General features: G+C 32.5%; 1 protein-coding gene across 4 annotated transcripts in view; it reads left to right on the top strand.

The window, feature by feature from the left end:
* The first annotated feature begins 505 nt into the window (after positions 1 to 505).
* chb (CLIP-associating protein) overlaps positions 506 to 18419 on the top strand; it is a 125825-nt gene continuing 107911 nt past the window's right edge. For 2 of the 4 annotated variants that reach the window (XM_072534455.1, XM_072534453.1), the window contains exons 1-2: positions 506 to 728; positions 16639 to 16841. In XM_072534455.1, the coding sequence (XP_072390556.1) occupies positions 16650 to 16841 (192 nt within the window). In that variant the 5' untranslated portion in view covers positions 506 to 728; positions 16639 to 16649. The remainder of the gene's footprint in view (positions 729 to 16638; positions 16842 to 18419) is intronic. The other 2 variants (XM_072534454.1, XM_072534456.1) reach the window with 2 other exon arrangements.

Genomic DNA, 18419 nt, shown 5'->3' with positions numbered 1-18419 from the left:
TTTTGCATCTTTTTTGGGGACCCAAAATTAATATTCTTGGCAAAATTTAACTTGTTCGTATGATTTTTAGCAGTTGAGTGGCATTTTCGTCTCTGACGACTGGAGTATTATGAAAGGAGGTATTGTAAGGACTAAACCGAACAAATAACGACAATGTGAATTATTAGTTTGTGTAGGGCTCGTGCTAAGATACTTTGAAAACTCTTTCGATGGTGTAGAATACGATGATATTTTATGTATTTTTTTTTTTTTAATTAAAACCTATTTAGGTACTTAATTTTAGCACAAACACATTACTTAAAAATGTTTAAATGAGACCAAGTGGTGTTTGTATAGTATATTGCCTAACTTGTAGAATCATCGAAACGATACGTGTTTCAATGAAACAAGAATATTAAACTTGAAATCATTTAATATAATTATGTAAATTTCATACAAATATTATAAAAATACAAAAAATATATTAAACTTCTAAAACCACAGATCTTGTGCGGATTTTCCACGAACATCTGCTTTTGTAGATATTACAGATTCCTGTATATTATTGTTTCGAACATGGAACATGTGTGTGTGATGAAATTGTTGAGAAAGAAATATGGCTGCGTCAAATTGTAGTGTTTAATGACGTTTAGGTTGTGATGTTAAAAGTGTAATAAAAACGATTTGTGTGTTGTAAGTGGTAAATTTTGTAAAGTTTTTTGTCGATGATAGTGTTTATTACATAATTGGTAAGTCGGAAATCATTGATTTTCATGTATGTAAGAAATACATAAGGTATTATTTATGTCGTTTCTTTTCACCTTTTCGGCTTTTTAACTGTTTTTATGTTTAATTTTCTATTATAACTATTGCATCTCAAGGTCTGTAGAAAGTACATTGACAAATTATATTTAGTGTTTGTAAAAAAGTGTGCAATATAACTTTTGCTTTTTATGGAACAAGGATCCTTATATGAAAATATGACATTTTAAGAAGTTGAACATCAAATAACAGTCACGTTAGTCTGTATTTATAAATTACTTAAGTGTTAGTATTGTAATATTTCAATTTGGCTTGATCGAATTTAGTTGCTATTAGTTTCCTAAAACACCCAACAGTCCAAAAATTAAGGAGAATGTTAAGGCTAAACACACCTACCTACCTACTTCAGATATTTTTCTGGCGATTTTTGCACATGTTTAATTACATAGATAATAAAGAAGAAAATATAAGACATTCATATTAGTAAACATGTATAGAAAACATGTTTCAATTATATCCCTAACCTATGAATTCAAATTTTTGTTTCTTGCCAAAACATTTTCTGTATCTAAAATTAGCATACTTGAACTCTAAAACATTAAGTTTATATTAGTTCATTATATCTAAATATACCAAATTTAATGTATGAGTGTCTGAGTTTCATTTCTTCTAATATCACATACTATTGTGAGTATTAGTAAGAATTGTTATACCAAAAAAGAATGTACTCATATTTATAAGAATGTATTGTTTTTACTTGATAATTGATAAATAAAATGATGTCATTGTTGTTTTAATAACTACAAGGGGAATACAAATGATTATTAATAAAAAATCAATAAACACATAGGTAAAACATTAATACAATATTCTTAAGCCTTATTTGTTGAAATATCTGAAAATAATTGTTGTCTGATACTGTTTACATATAGAAAACTTATGTCTAATGTATTTCTCTTGGGCTTCCAGTGGGATTAAATTTTTTTATTGACTAATCAATTGTTTATCATATATACTAAAATGTTTAACGATTGAAATGATATGGGAACTAAATAATAACTGATCTTCTAGTGTAATAATTAAAGACCTCTTTCCTCCCATTTCACATGCATTGACCAAGTTAAATTTAGGTTTGTATTGCCATACTTATGTGTTAGAAGCACTAGGAGAGGTTTGGCATGCCATTGTAACTTGGTGGTTAATATTTTTTTTTTATAAGTATATATATATATATATATATTTGGTAATTTGTAAAATTGTAAAATGGCAATATTGGATTTATTGGCATCACAATAACAGTATTTTTCTATATATCTTTTCCAAAATCCAAGACTTACTTTTTAAAACATCTGTTACCTACACGAAAGCTTTAATACATTTCTTAAGAGATGCATGCTTAGTAAATCTAAATCCATTCTACTGATTTATCATAAATCTTTTAATTTATTATAACAATGCCTTGTTAGAGGCATTTGCCATCTTCGCCAATGTCTCTATTAACAAGAGTTAATTTTAAGATTCTTATTGCTAAGCCTTGGATTTCAATGACAAACTAATCTCAAAGCTTTAAGATTTACTTTTGAGGGAAAACATAGTCAAGACAGTTTAGATAAAAAGTTTCTGATGCATTTGTTCCTAGATGATTTGGAATTATATAACAATAATAATAATCTCCCTTTATAATACCAGTGCAACTTTGGTGTTATAGCAAGGTCACCTGCAATCTCTTTGGCCTATAGTATACAAGGAAGGTAACAGGGCCAATGCTACACTTCAACCACCTATTATAACACTTGTTTTTGCCTTAGGTAGTTATTTTATCCAGGCTGAGGCAGCCTGTAGATATTTTAAAAATATCTAGATTACTTAAATGGTACATGGAAGTGGATACAAGTTAACAATATTTTTAAATGCCAATAAGTGCTGTTTCCTAACTTTTGTACATTTTTAAGATTGGCTACATTTATACATAACATAAAAACAGAATTACTGTGCCCTCTGATGCATGGTGGCAAAAAATTTCTCCTGTTTATCCTAGGGTTTGAATTTATACTGTTTGGCTTGATAAGCCATTACCATAGCCAGTGAGCTAAGGCCACCACCTGGTTTCATCTTTCTTGTTAAGCTAAAATTTTTAAATCTAATATATTTGATTTTATGATATATATTATAAACAAAATAAAATGTGATCATTTTCTTATATTTAGGCACACATAAAGAACTGAGGAACAAAAAAGATGTCAAAGACTAATTCATCCCAGCAGTTATTGCTAGATGCCATGACAATGGTAATGAGGTGGTAATATTGTCAAGAAATTTTTTGTGCATTCTTCGAAAGGTATTAATTTTAGGCAAAAACTTTGTCTATAAAACAAACAAGCTTCGTAAAAGATAGACATGTTGCAAAATTCAAATATTGCCCTTGCCCCTTGCAGTGTGTGCATTTTTTTCAAAAAGGGTGATTATTTTAAATGCTTTGCTTACCTAATTTGGGCAATAATTATGATGGAGTCTTCATTAAAACCTTTTTTTGTTGGTATTTTGATCCAATTTTATGAACCACCTAGATAAATTTTTTGACAGGGCAAGAATTTTACATTTTTTGGGCATTTATATCTCTTAGTGATATCACAGGTGCAAAATCAGATAATCATACTATCTTTTAAAATTTCAACTAGTCAGAGTAGGGATTTTGATGACGAAATGATGAAAATTTAAACAAGAAACAACTGTGTCCATTAGATATGTGGATTTTAATAACTTAGCATAGAGGTTTTCTGACAATTGCTACAGAGAAATATAAATAGATTTTTAATGTCAATATATCCCTTTGCTAATTTTAATTTTATTTCATCCACCAATCAAGACAATACTTACTCCTTTCTAAAAATACTAAAAACAATAACAATTTCTTCTTCTGTTGTTTGCAATGGTCCATAAAAATGTTTATCAATGTCATAAAATAAAAATTGGTACATAGTTGTGCTTAAAAAATTGACTAAGACTGAGTGTCATAGATGAAAATTACACAAACCCAGAGATAATAACATTACATTATAATATATTATATTATATATATATAATGTACAGCAAGCACAAAGAAATCATTGATTTAATGAGGAACATAAGCATATTACTGAAGCCAAAAATAATTAATTAATTAAGAACACTGATTAAAACAAGAGGCAGAAAGATACAATGAACCACTGGGTAGAACATTTTGAATCATTATATAATAGCTGTCAAACTTGATAATCTAGACAAAACAACCAGCAACTAGAAATAGAGGAAGAAAACCTATAATATAATCTACCAAGCTTTGATGAAGTGACAGCACAAGATCCCACCAGCTGAGTGGGACATTTTAATAATATATCAGACTCACAAAAAAGGTAATTTGCTTGAGTGTCCCAACTACAGGCAGATCACCCTATTAAAAGCAGCTTCTAAAATATTATCATACATCCTTATGTTCTCCATAAGACCTTATAAAGAGAATATTATAGGAAAATATTAAATACACAGCTTTTGGTTAACCAACATCTAATTGACAGAGTGGACAGCTACACATACCTTGGTACCAACATTAACAGCCAATGGGATCACTCCAGTGAAATAAAACAATGCATAGGAAAAGCGAGATCGGCGTTCATATTGATGATAGGAAAAGCGAGATCGGCGTTCATATTGATGAAGTCTCTTTTCAGAAGTCATGATTTATAACTTGCTACCAAAATCTCTATCATTAGATGCTACGTATTTTCAACGTTATTATACGGAGTAGAGGCCTGGACACTTTCCGAAGCTTCTTTAAGAAAACTCGAGGCATTCGAGATGTGGTATTACAGACGTATTTTAAGAATTTCATGGGTGGATCGTGTGACTAATGTTGAGGTCCTACGTAGAATAGGCAAGGAATGCGAGATTATTAACACCATCAAAGAGCGCAAACTAGAATATCTTGGCCATGTTATGAGGAATGAACAGAGATACGGCTTGGTGCAACTCATTCTTCAGGGCAAGGTATTTGGAAAGAGAGGACCAGGGAGAAGAATATCTTGGCTTCAAAACCTGAGAAAGTGGTTTAATACATCGACAACCGGACTATTCAGAATAGCAGCAAGCAAAGTTAGGATAGCCATGTTGATCGCCAACATCCGGAACAGATAGGCATCATAAGAAGAAGAAGATAGGAAAATATCAAATTGTTTTACTGGCAAACAATTCAACAATTGATGGAATAACAATACTCAGACAAATTCTGCAAGAGTTGATTTTAAATCTACTTATGACAGCATAAACAAGTAATTCCTTTACAATTTAATGCATGAGTGTAGAATATCAAATTGCTTTGTAAATTTAATAAAACTACTTACTGAAAATGTAGAGAGTAAAGTTTATTTAGGTGGAGATTTGTCTTGCACCAACGACATTAATAATGGCTTTGGACAAGATGGCACACTGGCACTTTAACTCTTGGAAATATTCATAAGAGCTTCTGAAATCAACACAATGGAATAATATTTAATAACCTACAATTAAAGAAACAATTTCACAGATACAGAAAATTTCAAAAACTATAGGACTTATAAATAAACATCCAGGAAACAAAATTTTTTCAGTACCAGCAGTTCCTCAGAGACATATCCAGAACTTAATTATAAATGAACAAACCATCTAATATCTTCAAGAATTTGTATATCTTGGTTTTTTTTGTCAAGAGACAAATCCCTCATGCTAATAGAAGCTACTTTGGCCTTTCAAAATACTAGAATCAAGCAATATGCCGAGAGGTCCAAAAACTAAAATTTCTTAACCTGTGATCAAGATCATTTTTAACATATTCCTCAGATACTTATTTACTCAAAAAAAGATGAGATTCAACTTGGAACTTTTAACAGAAATCCTAAGAACATAATATATGGAGCCATAAATGACAATGGATTATGGAGAAAACATGTTAATTTTGAGCTATATTAACTATATAAAACATCGAAAAATCAACAGATTAGGGTGGAGCGTGTCTTAAGGATGAAAGATGAAGATCTGACCTGAAAATCGATGTTTGAAAAACCTGTGACACACAGACACAGCGAAAGACCAAAGGACACTGGACAGTTGAAGTTGAAACAAATCTATTAGTCTAGGCGGGATCTGTTTTCGATTGGACATTTTCCATAGGAAGCTATTTTTTTGCTGGAATCCCTTCAGGATGTGCCCAATATCGATAATCACGATATGCGCCAGTCGCAAACCCTGTTCTAAATTTTTTATTTAACAAAATCTGAAAACAATTGAAACTTTCTCATTTTTTTGCTTCTATTTTCGTTTATAATTCGGAAAATATTGATCCTAGAGAAAAAATTATAACAAGTTAAAAGTTTCGTTATTCAATTCTACACAATATTTCGTTAGCTAGAAATTGAAAATTTAATGTTTATTGTTGAAAAATAGCAATAATTGAAAAAAAAAGTACAAAAAAATGAAGTTAATCCTTTAAATGTTTTCGACTTTCTAAACTTGACATACAAGCTCCATATTCCGCCTAGAAAAACCTTTTAATATGTTAAAAACGTGTGCTAAATTTTGTTAAGATCGGTCGGATAGGTTTTGCATAATAATTTTGCAACCCAGCCTACTGGAAAAAAATCGCAAATTTTCAAATTTATAGTAGGCCCTAAATAAGGCCCTCAGATAGTTGCAAATTTTTTACACATAAAAGAAGGCTCAAACTTTCAAACGCTTTTTGTAAAATTCAAATCGGTTCACTAGGAGAGCTTAGAATTTTTTTTAAAGTTTTAAACATTTTTTATATAATATATTAGGCTTATAAACAAATTGAACAACTTTACGAGCTTTAAACATATCAATTTTAAAATTTATACACTTAAAGAACATTAAAAGACGCTTCTTTAACCTTTTCACAAAAAAAAAGATACATTCGGCTTACTGGTTGCCGAGATATTGAAGGTCAAAGTTGGCATACATTTGCCGTGTAACCATTAGTGATAGAGGGCTCGTTTTTAAACAAATACCCTCGTCTTGTCAAGTTCTTTTTATATGAAAAGTTTTACGTAGTGCTTTTTATGGCAACATCAATAAAAAAGACAAATAAAAAACAGTTTTCGCGTAAAATGTCGCTCGGAATGCATGAGAGGTGGTGGTGGGGGACATTCTCTCGAAATGTGAATAGGCGAGTTCAAAATCATAGCGCGCGCTAAAAATTGCATTATCTCGGCTTCTTGTTAACCAATTTTGCTCTTTTTTTTAATCGATGTCTCGGACGACAAGGATTTCAAATATCATATTTTCAAATACCATTTTTAATTGCAAAATTGGGAAATTTGCAATAAACAATTGTATGTTAAACAAGTAATTGCATTTTTTCTTCATGCATTTTTTTTGGGTTGCAATTTATACATTGAAGTAAATTGTTACTTTTAGTAAACAATTATGTATTTTTAAATTGTTAATAAATAATTTAAATTGTTAAAACAAAGGCGAACGAAAAAATTTTTAAAGTCTTTTTCTTTTTTTGGAAGGACAAGAATCTTCAGGTCTGACCTTGACCTTCAATATCTCGGCAACCAGTAAGCCGAATGTATCGTTTTTTTTTTAAAGAAGCGTCTTTTAATGTTCTTTAAGTGTATAAATTTTGAAATCGATATGTTTAAAGCTCGTAAAGTTTTTCAATTTGTTTATAAGCCTAAAAAATGTTTAAAATTTTAAAAAATTTTCTAGGCTCTCCTAGTGAACCGATTTGAATTTTACAAAAAGTGTTTGAAAGCTTGAGCCTTCTTGAAATTGTAACTATCTGAGAGCCTTATTTATGGCCTACTATAAATTTGAAAATTTGCTTTTTTTTTCCAGCAGGCTGGATTGAAAAATCATTATGCAAAACCTATCCGACCGATCTTAACAAAATTTAGCACACGTTTTAAACAAATTAAAAAGTTTTTCTAGGCGGAATATGGAGCTTGTAAGTCAAGTTTAAAAAGTCGAAAACATTTAAAGGATTAACTTCATTTTTTGTACTTTTTTTCCAATTATTGCTATTTTTTCAACAATAAACATTAAATTTTCAATTTCTAGCTAACGAAATATTGTGTAAAATTGAATACCGAAACTTTTAACTTCTTATAATTTTTTCTCTAAGATCAATATTTTCCGAATTATAAACGAAAATAGGAGCAAAAAAATGAGAAATTTTCAATTTTTTTCAAATTTTGTTAAATAAAAAATTTAGCACAGGGTTTGCGACTGGCGCATATCGTGATTATCGATATTGGGCACATCCTGAAGGGATTTCAGCAAAAAAATAGCTTCCTATGGAAAATGTCCATTATGGTCTGAATTTCTACAGATCCCGCCTAGTCTATATGGATATTAGGAATAAGGACATGGGGTTTCCTGGCTATAGTACTAGAAGCTGATAACATACCAGTTTTTCTAGACGTTTTAAAATTAAAATAGTTCCATCTGAAACTTGTTGCCAACCTTTGTGCCGAATATTAGCTCTATCAATTTCTTGAAAACAATTGCAAAAGCCCAATAATAACATTCGGAGAAACATTAAACATTTTGACAATTTCTTGATTAGTGTGGAAAGTCTTTGTATCAGCATAGTACACCACTAGACATGAGACATGAGAAAACATCACGGTGATGTTTATGTACAGTTGCTTTTTAAAACTGAATAAAATTTTTACAGTCAAAGAGTGTTCAAAAAAATGATTAAAAAAATAATATTTTTTACAAATATCCAAATAAAACTTCTTTTTTGTTTATTGATGCAAGAAAAGCAATATTGGCGGTAAATATGGATAAAATTTCGTTAATAATCTATTTAAAAAATAGTCAAATGTTTTAAAACACAATCTTTAGGGATAATCAACATATAGACTTCAAAACATGCCCAGTGATTATCCTATCTATAAAATCGAGTTGCATTTGATTATGTCAAAATGATAATAATGTGTTTGTAAATAAGATTTTTATTGCCGAAAATATTTGAATTATTCCAAGGTTATTTTGTTATTTACATAACCCCATAAACATTGTTTTGATATTCTTAAAAAATTCACCAAGATAAGTTAGTTAGCTACTTGTTCATTCAGACAAGAGCATTAACTAATATTAAATCTTATGACTAAAGAAATGTTGTTTATTCCTAGCTTGATGAATAATCCCTATAATTTACTCAGTACTTGTTGTCAGTGAGCTAAAATTAAACCTTAGTTTGATTGGAAGAGTGTAGATAACATTGTGAATGACACTTGTATATCAATGTTACAGTTTCAATTGATAATATTAGACTTTCCCATTTATCATTTCATTAATGTATCACACCCACCGTTTGGCTCTCCTATAACAGTGTTAAATCATATGTGATTTAAGTTATTTTTATTTTCTAGTCAATGTTAATTCATTGAACAGTTTTTAGTGTATCTAATGGGAATTTATTTTTACTTTGTCCCACTATAAAAGCTCGATTTTAATATTTAGTATGTATTATTCTTTTAATATTTGAATCCCTTTTATCTGCATGTTTGAAGGTTGGTAATGTTGGTATATCAACAATAGAGGTGACATAAAAAATGTAAAACAGCACACTTCCGAAATCAATAAACATTTATAATCTAAATATAGAACATGTTATCAGATTTATAGACTAAGAGCTCATGACTATTTATTTCAAATAGGCTAACTTTTGAATATATTTATTTTTTTTAAGTTGTTGGTCTTCTTCTTGGTCATCTTTATACAGGGTGAGTCATGAGGAAGTTTACATACTTCTACCATATGTAGAGTCCCTCAGGGAGCGTATCATGTGGCCACTAAAAAATGTCAACTCCTCTTCTTTATTAATTAACAGGGTGATTTGTGTAATTGACCATTTATTTCATTTTACTGTAGTGTTTATACGACTCATTTGATTTTTTTTAATTTTTGCATGATACAGTACACTACTATCAAGCATTCGACTGGTATTAGCTAAACTAAAAAATTCCAGGACTGGCTTTGGAAAAATTAATTTAGGGATTCGTATTAAATATTACACCCTGTATATATTTTTTTTAAATGCAATAAGTGATTTTCAAACTACATAAATAGCCAATGAAAACGACATATGCGACAATGTTGTCGCACTTTTATTAAATTTTTAGTGAACAATCAAATCTTACCAAAAATAGAACAACCATAATGAAGTATCAAATTATAAGGTAATTAATTTAAACAAATGTTATAAATTTCAAACATTTTAATTGAAATGATAAACTGAGTCACTGCACAACAAAAAACAGTAACTACTAACAATAACGAAGAACAATTTAAAAAAAAAACTAAAAATATGTACATAGTTATGATAAACCCATAAATTAGAACTGGAAAAGATACAATAATGGTAACAAAATAAAAATAATTCAAAATAGATTTTCGAAATGGAACCCTGCAGCCTGTACACATTTTTGTTGCCGAATTTTTAATTGACGTATTGAATTACGGATACTCTGGGGATCGTTTCTAATAGTATTACAACGATGTATAATTCTATCAATTAATTGTTGTCGGTTATTAATATTCACTGCGTAAACTAGTTGCTTCAATCGTCCCCAAATATGGTAATCAACGGGATTGAAATCAGGGGATCTTGAAGGCCACGAAATAGGACCTGCACGTCCTATCCACCTGTTGCCATAAACATTATTGAGATGTTGTCTCACTGCCAGTAAAAAGTGTGGGGGTGCCCCATCATGCTGAAAATACATCCCTCGGATAGCAACGTTCGCGTTGGCAAGCAAATTCGGCAAAATATTTTGTAGAAAGTTCAAATAGACCTGCCCTGTTAAAGGACCATCAAAAAAGTGAGGACCTTCTAATTGGTTATTTATGACACCAATCCACACGTTAACCGAAAACCTTAACTGAGAACGACGTTCTCGAATAGCATGGGGATTTTCTTCTGCCCACACATGTGAATTTCGTGAATTATTTATCCCGTCTCTGGTAAATTGGGCTTCATCTGTAAATAGTGTCCTGTATAGCGTTGGTCGATTATTGTTAATCCATCTACAAAATTCCAACCTATCGATCTCATCTCCAGCATGTAGTCGCTGAACCATTTGAATGTGATATGGGTATAGATTATTTTTTTGTAAGACTCTACTTACTTTTGATTGAGTATCATTGAGTTCTCGACTTACTTGTCTAGTGCTTATTGTAGGGTTCATAGTAACGGCGTCCATAATGTCATCTTCCTGCGCTTCATCTACATGTCGCTCTGTTGTTCCACTAGGAAAAGTGCCATTTTCTCCCAAATAATTAAAAACTGACCCAAATGTTGGATGACTGGGAGTTCGACGATTAGGAAATCTCCTGCGATATTCTCTACTAGCAGCCCTACCATTCCCATTACAGAATCCATAAACAAATATTATGTCTGCATATTCTGTGGTCGAAAACTGATGTGGCATTTTGAACGAAAGTAACAAAAGCTCTACCAAAACTAACACAATGTACTTAACGTAGATATGACAGAAGAAATATGTATTCTTGTACACATAAATAACAATTGATAATGACAATAATGACAATGGGTATAAAATATCAAGAAACGTCAAACGGTCAACGCCAACCTTCATTTTAAACTTTTTTAGATTTATTTTTATTTAGTACAGTTGATGCAATGTATTATTATTTGACATAAAATTTTAATAATTTACAATCAACAAAAACTAACACATACAAGAGGTTTGACTTTTTAATCAATTTAATTTATTATTTATCGAAAATAATGCCCCAATACGATCTATGAGTAAAAATTTAAAATTGAAAAACAATAAATTCTATCGTAGAGATAATACAACGTGACAGTAAAGATGTTAATTTTCTACGTATTAGATTATGTTGTAGGAACTCATTTTAATTAAAATGTTTGAAATTTATAACATTTGTTTAAATTAATACCTTATAATTTGATACTTCATTATGGTTGTTCTATTTTTGGTAAGATTTGATCGTTCACTAAAAATTTAATAAAAGTGCGACAACATTGTCGCATATGTCGTTTTCATTGGCTATTTATGTAGTTTGAAAATCACTTATTGCATTTTAAAAAAAATTTATACAGGGTGTAATATTTAATACGAATCCCTAAATTAATTTTTCCAAAGCCAGTCCTGGAATTTTTTAGTTTAGCTAATACCAGTCGAATGCTTGATAGTAGTGTACTGTATCATGCAAAATTAAAAAAATCAAATAAGCCGTATAAACACTACAGTAAAATGAAATAAATGGTCAATTACACAAATCACCCTGTTAATTTATAAAGAAGAGGAGTTGACATTTTTTAGTGGCCACATGATATGCTCCCTGAGGGACTCTACATATGGTAGAAGTATGTAAAGTTCCTCATGACTCACCCTGTATATACTGATTTTAAAGATTGGTTTTTTTTTCGGTACTTAAATGCAATACTACCAATTTGGAATAGATGAAACAAATGTTGGCTGGGATACGACTTAATTAATACGATATGGAGAAGGAACTACTGCCGATAAAGTTTCCGCAAATTTGTTAAATGTTTTAGGTAGATACTGAGGATTTTCTTACCATTCTTCTATCTATAAGTGCTATCTAGTTTATTAACTTGGCCGTTACTAACAGGTTTTGTTTACGATAAATGCATCCATCATATAGTTCACCATGGCCATAAGAAAAATTTCTGCAAAATGGATCCCCAAATGTCTGGATGTGGACTAGAAGCACGCAAATATCTGTGCTCGGTTTATAAAAGATTAAAACTTCTTAAGCGATCTTGTTACTTTTGACCGTACCAGGCCGTGTCCCGTGAAGGATGTCTTGACGTGTATTTGATTCAGGGTGGAAGGGTTTATCTGCACGCAGTCCTTCCAGAGGAGTCATGCTCACAGATGCACCTATAGCTCCCTGCCTACCAACTTATGTCCACCCCTCAATCGAACTATTCATGCGGTAGGTCCTCTTCAGACCGGTGCATCAAATGAATAGCCTGTCTTTTCTATGATCTGCCCTACCTCCCAGTCCCCTGGCATTTTCTCTTCTTTCCATATATTTTTCAATATTGCCAGTATTTTTCCTCTCAGCTCCCTTCCTCCGTATTTTGTTAGTTCCATATTAATTCCATCTTTACCAGGGGCTTTTCCATTTTTGCTTCTCTGTATTACTTCCTCAAATTCCTCTAATGTTGGTTCCTTTGAAATTTCGATGTCTACTTCATCTACTTCGTCTGATTCTTCTTCGTGTACCGTTTCCTTAAATTATAACAATTGCATAACAAAAAAATAAAAAACTTGACTCTAAGCATGAAAATCAGTAAAGCACTTGCCAACACAAAGTCCAGGTTTTTCCGGACAGTTTTCAGAATGATATTATATCGTACGGTTTGTTTTCGTAAGTTATTTTTTTAACATTGCCTACAACGTTTTCTTTGTGTTTTGCCGGCATGACTTAATGTAGAAATTTTATTTATAATATTTTAGTAATAATAATATGAGTACTCATTGTATAACAAAATGTGCATTTAATAGCATTAGTTGAAGGAAATGTATTCCTAATTTTGTTACCACCTCAACGTCTTTCTGTCACAGGGGTAGTAGGAACTCAGTTGATCTTGTCGGCCAACTCCTCCCATATGCTTATTGTAATGAAATATGGAAGCAGGTTTGCTCTTCGTTTGTTGTCTTTTGTCTATATATTCAATCATGTTGTTTCCAAATTCGTTGGATATATCCAAAACGTCCCTTTCGTCTTTCCATTTTCCTATCAATATTCTATTACAGTAGACCGCAACTGTTTCGCCTTTTTTTAATTTTTGTGCTATTACTCATCTAGGATTTTCTTTTCGTTTGACATTGAGGGTGCCAGTGCAGTGTGTACTTCGTGTGGTTAAATAGTGAGCTAACTCATATGAATTATAAGAGTTATCCATGTAGACACTATGTCCAGAATCTAGCTAGTCCTCCAAAAGATAATGAACCACTTTACTTGTATGACCTTTCTCTCCCATATTGTCGGCTGCTCCAGTACATGCCAAAGTTTTTAAAATTAAACCATTTGGTTTAGTTAATATGTATAACTTTATTCCATATTTATGGCGTTTATTTTTGATGTACTGGCGAAAAATCAGACGTCTACGCCATAGTACCATTGACTCATCCAGAGACAATTTTTTTCCGGGATAATAAATGGCTCCTATCTTTCTGTTGAAAAAATTGATGATTGGTTTAATTTTTATCAGACGATCTGTAGAATTTTATTGGTCATTATTGGTAAAATGTAGACATCTCATGATTAGTAGAAATCTGTCACGACTCATGTGCCCAGCGAAGCATTTTATATTAAACAAATTGTGACCTTTCCTTCTTCTTCTTATAGTGCATGTTTTAATAAAAGTGCAGATATTCTGAAAATTGTTAAATTTAGACCTGTTAACTCTTATACAAACTCTTTATATTTAAAAACACAACGTTGGTTCGTTCCATTGTTCCGACTAACCCTGTGTGTAATCTTGCACAGGCAATGTGTTTGTCAACACGCCTGCCCAGTCTGAAATACATCAGCCCTCACAAAATAAGTTGACATTGTCTTGAATGAAACATACAGGATAACCGGATAACACCTATCTCACTATGTACTATGCTATCTCTGTGCACCTATAGTGCGTTGGCGAATTATCTTAAGGCCAAACGTCTGTCTTTTGCGGCATGCAAAAGATCGCCAGTGTTATTTATGCCTGTCCAGTTCTTTATGTTCCGTAGCCACGACATTTGTTTGCGACCTACTCCACTCTTGCCTTCAATCTTTCCCTGGATGATTAGTTGAGGGATTGCGTATTTTTTCCTCTCAGAATATGGCCGAGGTATCCAATTTTTCGTACCTTGATCAAATGGAGTAGTTCTCTTCAGTATTTGCCTTTCTTAAGACTTCCTCGTTTTTCACTCTATCTGTCCATGGTATGCGGAACATTCTTCGCAGCGTCCACATTTCGAAGACCTCCAACTTATTAATGGAAAGTACTCGTAACGTCCATGTTTCCATGCCGTATAACAATATGGACCATACATACCATTTAACCATCCTGTAGCGGAGATTGAAGGAAATATTGTGGTTACATAGTCTTCTTCTTCTTCTCGTGCCACTCCTAGCGGAGATTGGAAATCATCATGGCCACTGCGACTTTGTTAGCAGCGCGCCTAAAAAGTTCAATCGAACTACACCCGAACCATTCACGTAGATTACGAAGCCACGATATTTTTCTTCTTCCCACACTTCTTTTGCCCTTAATTTTGCCCTGCGTGATATTTCTGTGGTTACATAGTAGCGGATTAAATTTCGTGACGTTTCCAGTAATCTTGTAATCTATTTAACTTTATTGTTCCTGTGTACAACACTAGTGTTGAGAAAGTCAACATTTCTTCGAATGTAACAGGTTTCCATCGTGTAACTCTCGACTTCTCAATAATTCCTTCTGAACAAAAAAGCTCTTCAATATAATGATTAGTTTCCTCAACAAAGAAATTTACTAGTTCATCATCAACAATAAATCTAATAAAATCGATAGGTTTAATTGGGTTAATTGCACCTATTCTTCCGAATTCGATTCACCCCAACCGCAGTCCCGACCACTTATATCAAAATCTGAAATTTAATCATCATCTTCGGAATTCTGCAGTATGTTTAAAAGTTCTTCTTCTGTTAAAGGTATTTTACGTTTTTTTGGTTTTGATGGACCTTCTTCTTCTTCATTGTCTTATCCGGTCCCGATGTTGGCGATCATCAAGGCTATCATGGTTTTGTTGACTGCTCTGCGAAACAGCTCCGCGGAGGTCATCCCAAACCATTGTCGGAGGTTTTTCAACCACGAGATACGACGGCGTCCCGGTCCTCTGCTGCCAAATACTTTACCCTGCATAACGAGTTGAAGAATTCGATATTTTTCTCTGTTCCGCATCACGTGACCGAGGTACTCAAGCTTACGTTGTTTCACTAAATTAAGCACTTCTTTTTCTTTTGTCATGCGCTGTAAGACTTCAACGTTGGTGACATGGTCTACATACGATATTTTTAGTATCCTCCTGTAGATCCACATCTCGAAGGCTTCAATCCGTTTTTTTATGGCTTGCGTCAGTGTCCAGGCTTCAACTCCATATAGTAACACTGGAAGAATGTAGCACCTCACTATCCGCATCTTGGTTCCCAAACTGAGATCACTGCACCACAGCAACGATCTCAACTTGATAAATGTAGACCGTGCCATTTCAGTTCTGGATCTAATCTCTTGAGCGTAGTCCCATTGTGAGTTGAGGGTAGTTCCGAGGTAAGTGAATCTGTCGACTCTCTGGATCTCTTCGCTACCTGTCATTAGTGCCCCGGGATCTAAATTTTCACGGCTGACAACCATGAATTTAGTTATCTTAATATTAAGATCTAGTCCGTATTCCGTCCATCTAGTTTTAAAAAAGATGGACGGAATCTTAACATCTTAGTAGTTAAAAAAAAAGAAAAACTTAAAACGGCCAATAGTTTTAGGTAGGTTATGTTCAAACAACACGCTCACAGATTCACAAACACGTACCTCTAATGCTGTTGAAATACTAACGTGTTTATTTTGAACGAGCTTATGGCTCACCAGCGAGCCATGCGCATCTGACAAAGGAACGATGCGGCTCACATGAGAGCCATGTGCAGTCAAAGTGTTAAACAATATTTTACACACTGCTGTCATCTGGAAACATATAAATTTAATGAAAACATAAATTTAATGAAAATATTAAAATCAATAGTTTTCAGTTTTCCATACATGTTTTTTAAATATATTTATATTTTTAAATAAATTAAAAACGCTTTTTGTTTCAGTTTAGCCAACCATGGCGTACACTCGTCCAAAGGACATGGATGGGTTTTATGCCCATTTGTCAAAACCAGACACAAAATTTCGACAGCAAGTAGGTACCGATCTTCTAACTTTTTTGGCTGAGCCGTCGAATCCTATTGACTGTCAAGATATTGGTCTGTTTGTAGACGGAATAATTCCATGGATGCAAAGTAGTAATTATAAGGTAAGTCAATTAAAAATCGTACCTTCTCTCGTGTCATTATGAATAATCAATATGAACGTTAGTTTTAGTCGTTTACGTTTGAAAGGAGTGTTTTTTTTTGGTGCTGTTTAATGACCCTTCATTCATCGTTGACAGCACATTTAAAAATAAATTGTAAAGACAAATCTATGCCGTGTTTAAGTTAACATTTATGGTACACAATAAACAAGATGTTAATAATAATAAAAAAAGGAAGAAAAAAATATTCCAAAATGGCTCTATATTTTTAAGGGATTAGAGACATCACTACATTTTGCAGGTCTTTCGACTCCGGAAAAACTTTTACCAGATTGTGTTTTTTTGTTCTAATATTCAAATCTGGATTGGCCAGAACAGCAAACCACTTTTATAGATTTTTACCAAAATAAAACTTCCCATTTGTTGTTTTTGGCTCCTCTTCTTCGTCACCTATAGCCTGACTTTCTTTTGTTTTTCCCCTGATTTAATGAGCATTGTTCCCATGATCTTCCATCTCAGAATCAGAGTTATGGTCACTCTATGGAGAAAAATCTTTGTCGTTGTAGTCCTCATAATCACTAAACTCGCTTTCTAATTCACATACCATTCTTGTAGATGGGCCCCAATAATCTTCTCAATAACTTTCTTTCAAAAGTATTAATATGGTTGATTGTTTTTTTGTGTCATGATCCATGTTTCTGCGCCATATGTTGCTGTTGGTCGTATGATGGTTTTATATATTTTGAACTTCCCTATGGATGTCTTTTGCATTTTCTTTAAGCTCCACTTTTTTCAGGGACCATTTCTCCCTCCCTCGTCGGCCCTGACCCTATCTTCCACTGGGGTTGGTTACCCAATCTCCGTTAAGGTTGCTCAGGTTTGCTGGGGTTTACGCGGGTAACTGAACCGGTGATAACATACGAAGCGGAAGTAATGTGTCTTGCGAAAAAGGATGAAGATAAACTTAGAATAATTGAAAGAAAAATTATGGGGAAATGAACCATACCTCACAGCCCCCTTTCTCTTCCTATGCACTTTTTTCCTCATATAACTGCCTATCGTATTTTATTAACTAACCTATTCAAACTACTTCACTTGCAGGTCCAGTGCAATACTAGTTGAAAAAATAAACATTATATCGTAAAAATGCATCTTTCTGCGAATATGAATTTAGTAGGTTGACGTAGACGACTAAAAGATTTCTTGTAAACTAAACCGGGGCGCCATATTTTTAACAGCCTTGCTGATGACTAAAAAGGAAACTGTACACAGTATTGTTGATTTTCAAATAGATGATTCATAATATTTATACGTCATAAAAGATACTCTTCAATGGTATTGTCGAAATCCAAAACTGATTAAATGGAATCCAATTTTGTGGATTTATTTCTGTTTTTAATCTGTTTAGGATAAGTCGGTTGAGCTATAAATATCTACTTAAATGAAGTGAGCTGAAAATTGATTATCAGCTTATTCAACTTTAAGAGAATGTACCGTGTATTTCAAAATTAAAAAAGTATATACTAATATTAAAGTATTCTCATATTATGTAACAATAAAACACTGAAATGTTTTCAAAAA

The sequence above is a fragment of the Diabrotica undecimpunctata genome, chromosome 6, assembly GCF_040954645.1.
Source record: "Diabrotica undecimpunctata isolate CICGRU chromosome 6, icDiaUnde3, whole genome shotgun sequence".
Taxonomy (NCBI): Eukaryota; Metazoa; Arthropoda; class Insecta; order Coleoptera; family Chrysomelidae; genus Diabrotica; species Diabrotica undecimpunctata.
Note: the sequence above shows the minus strand (reverse complement) of the source record. Positions and strands in the feature narration are given on the sequence as shown.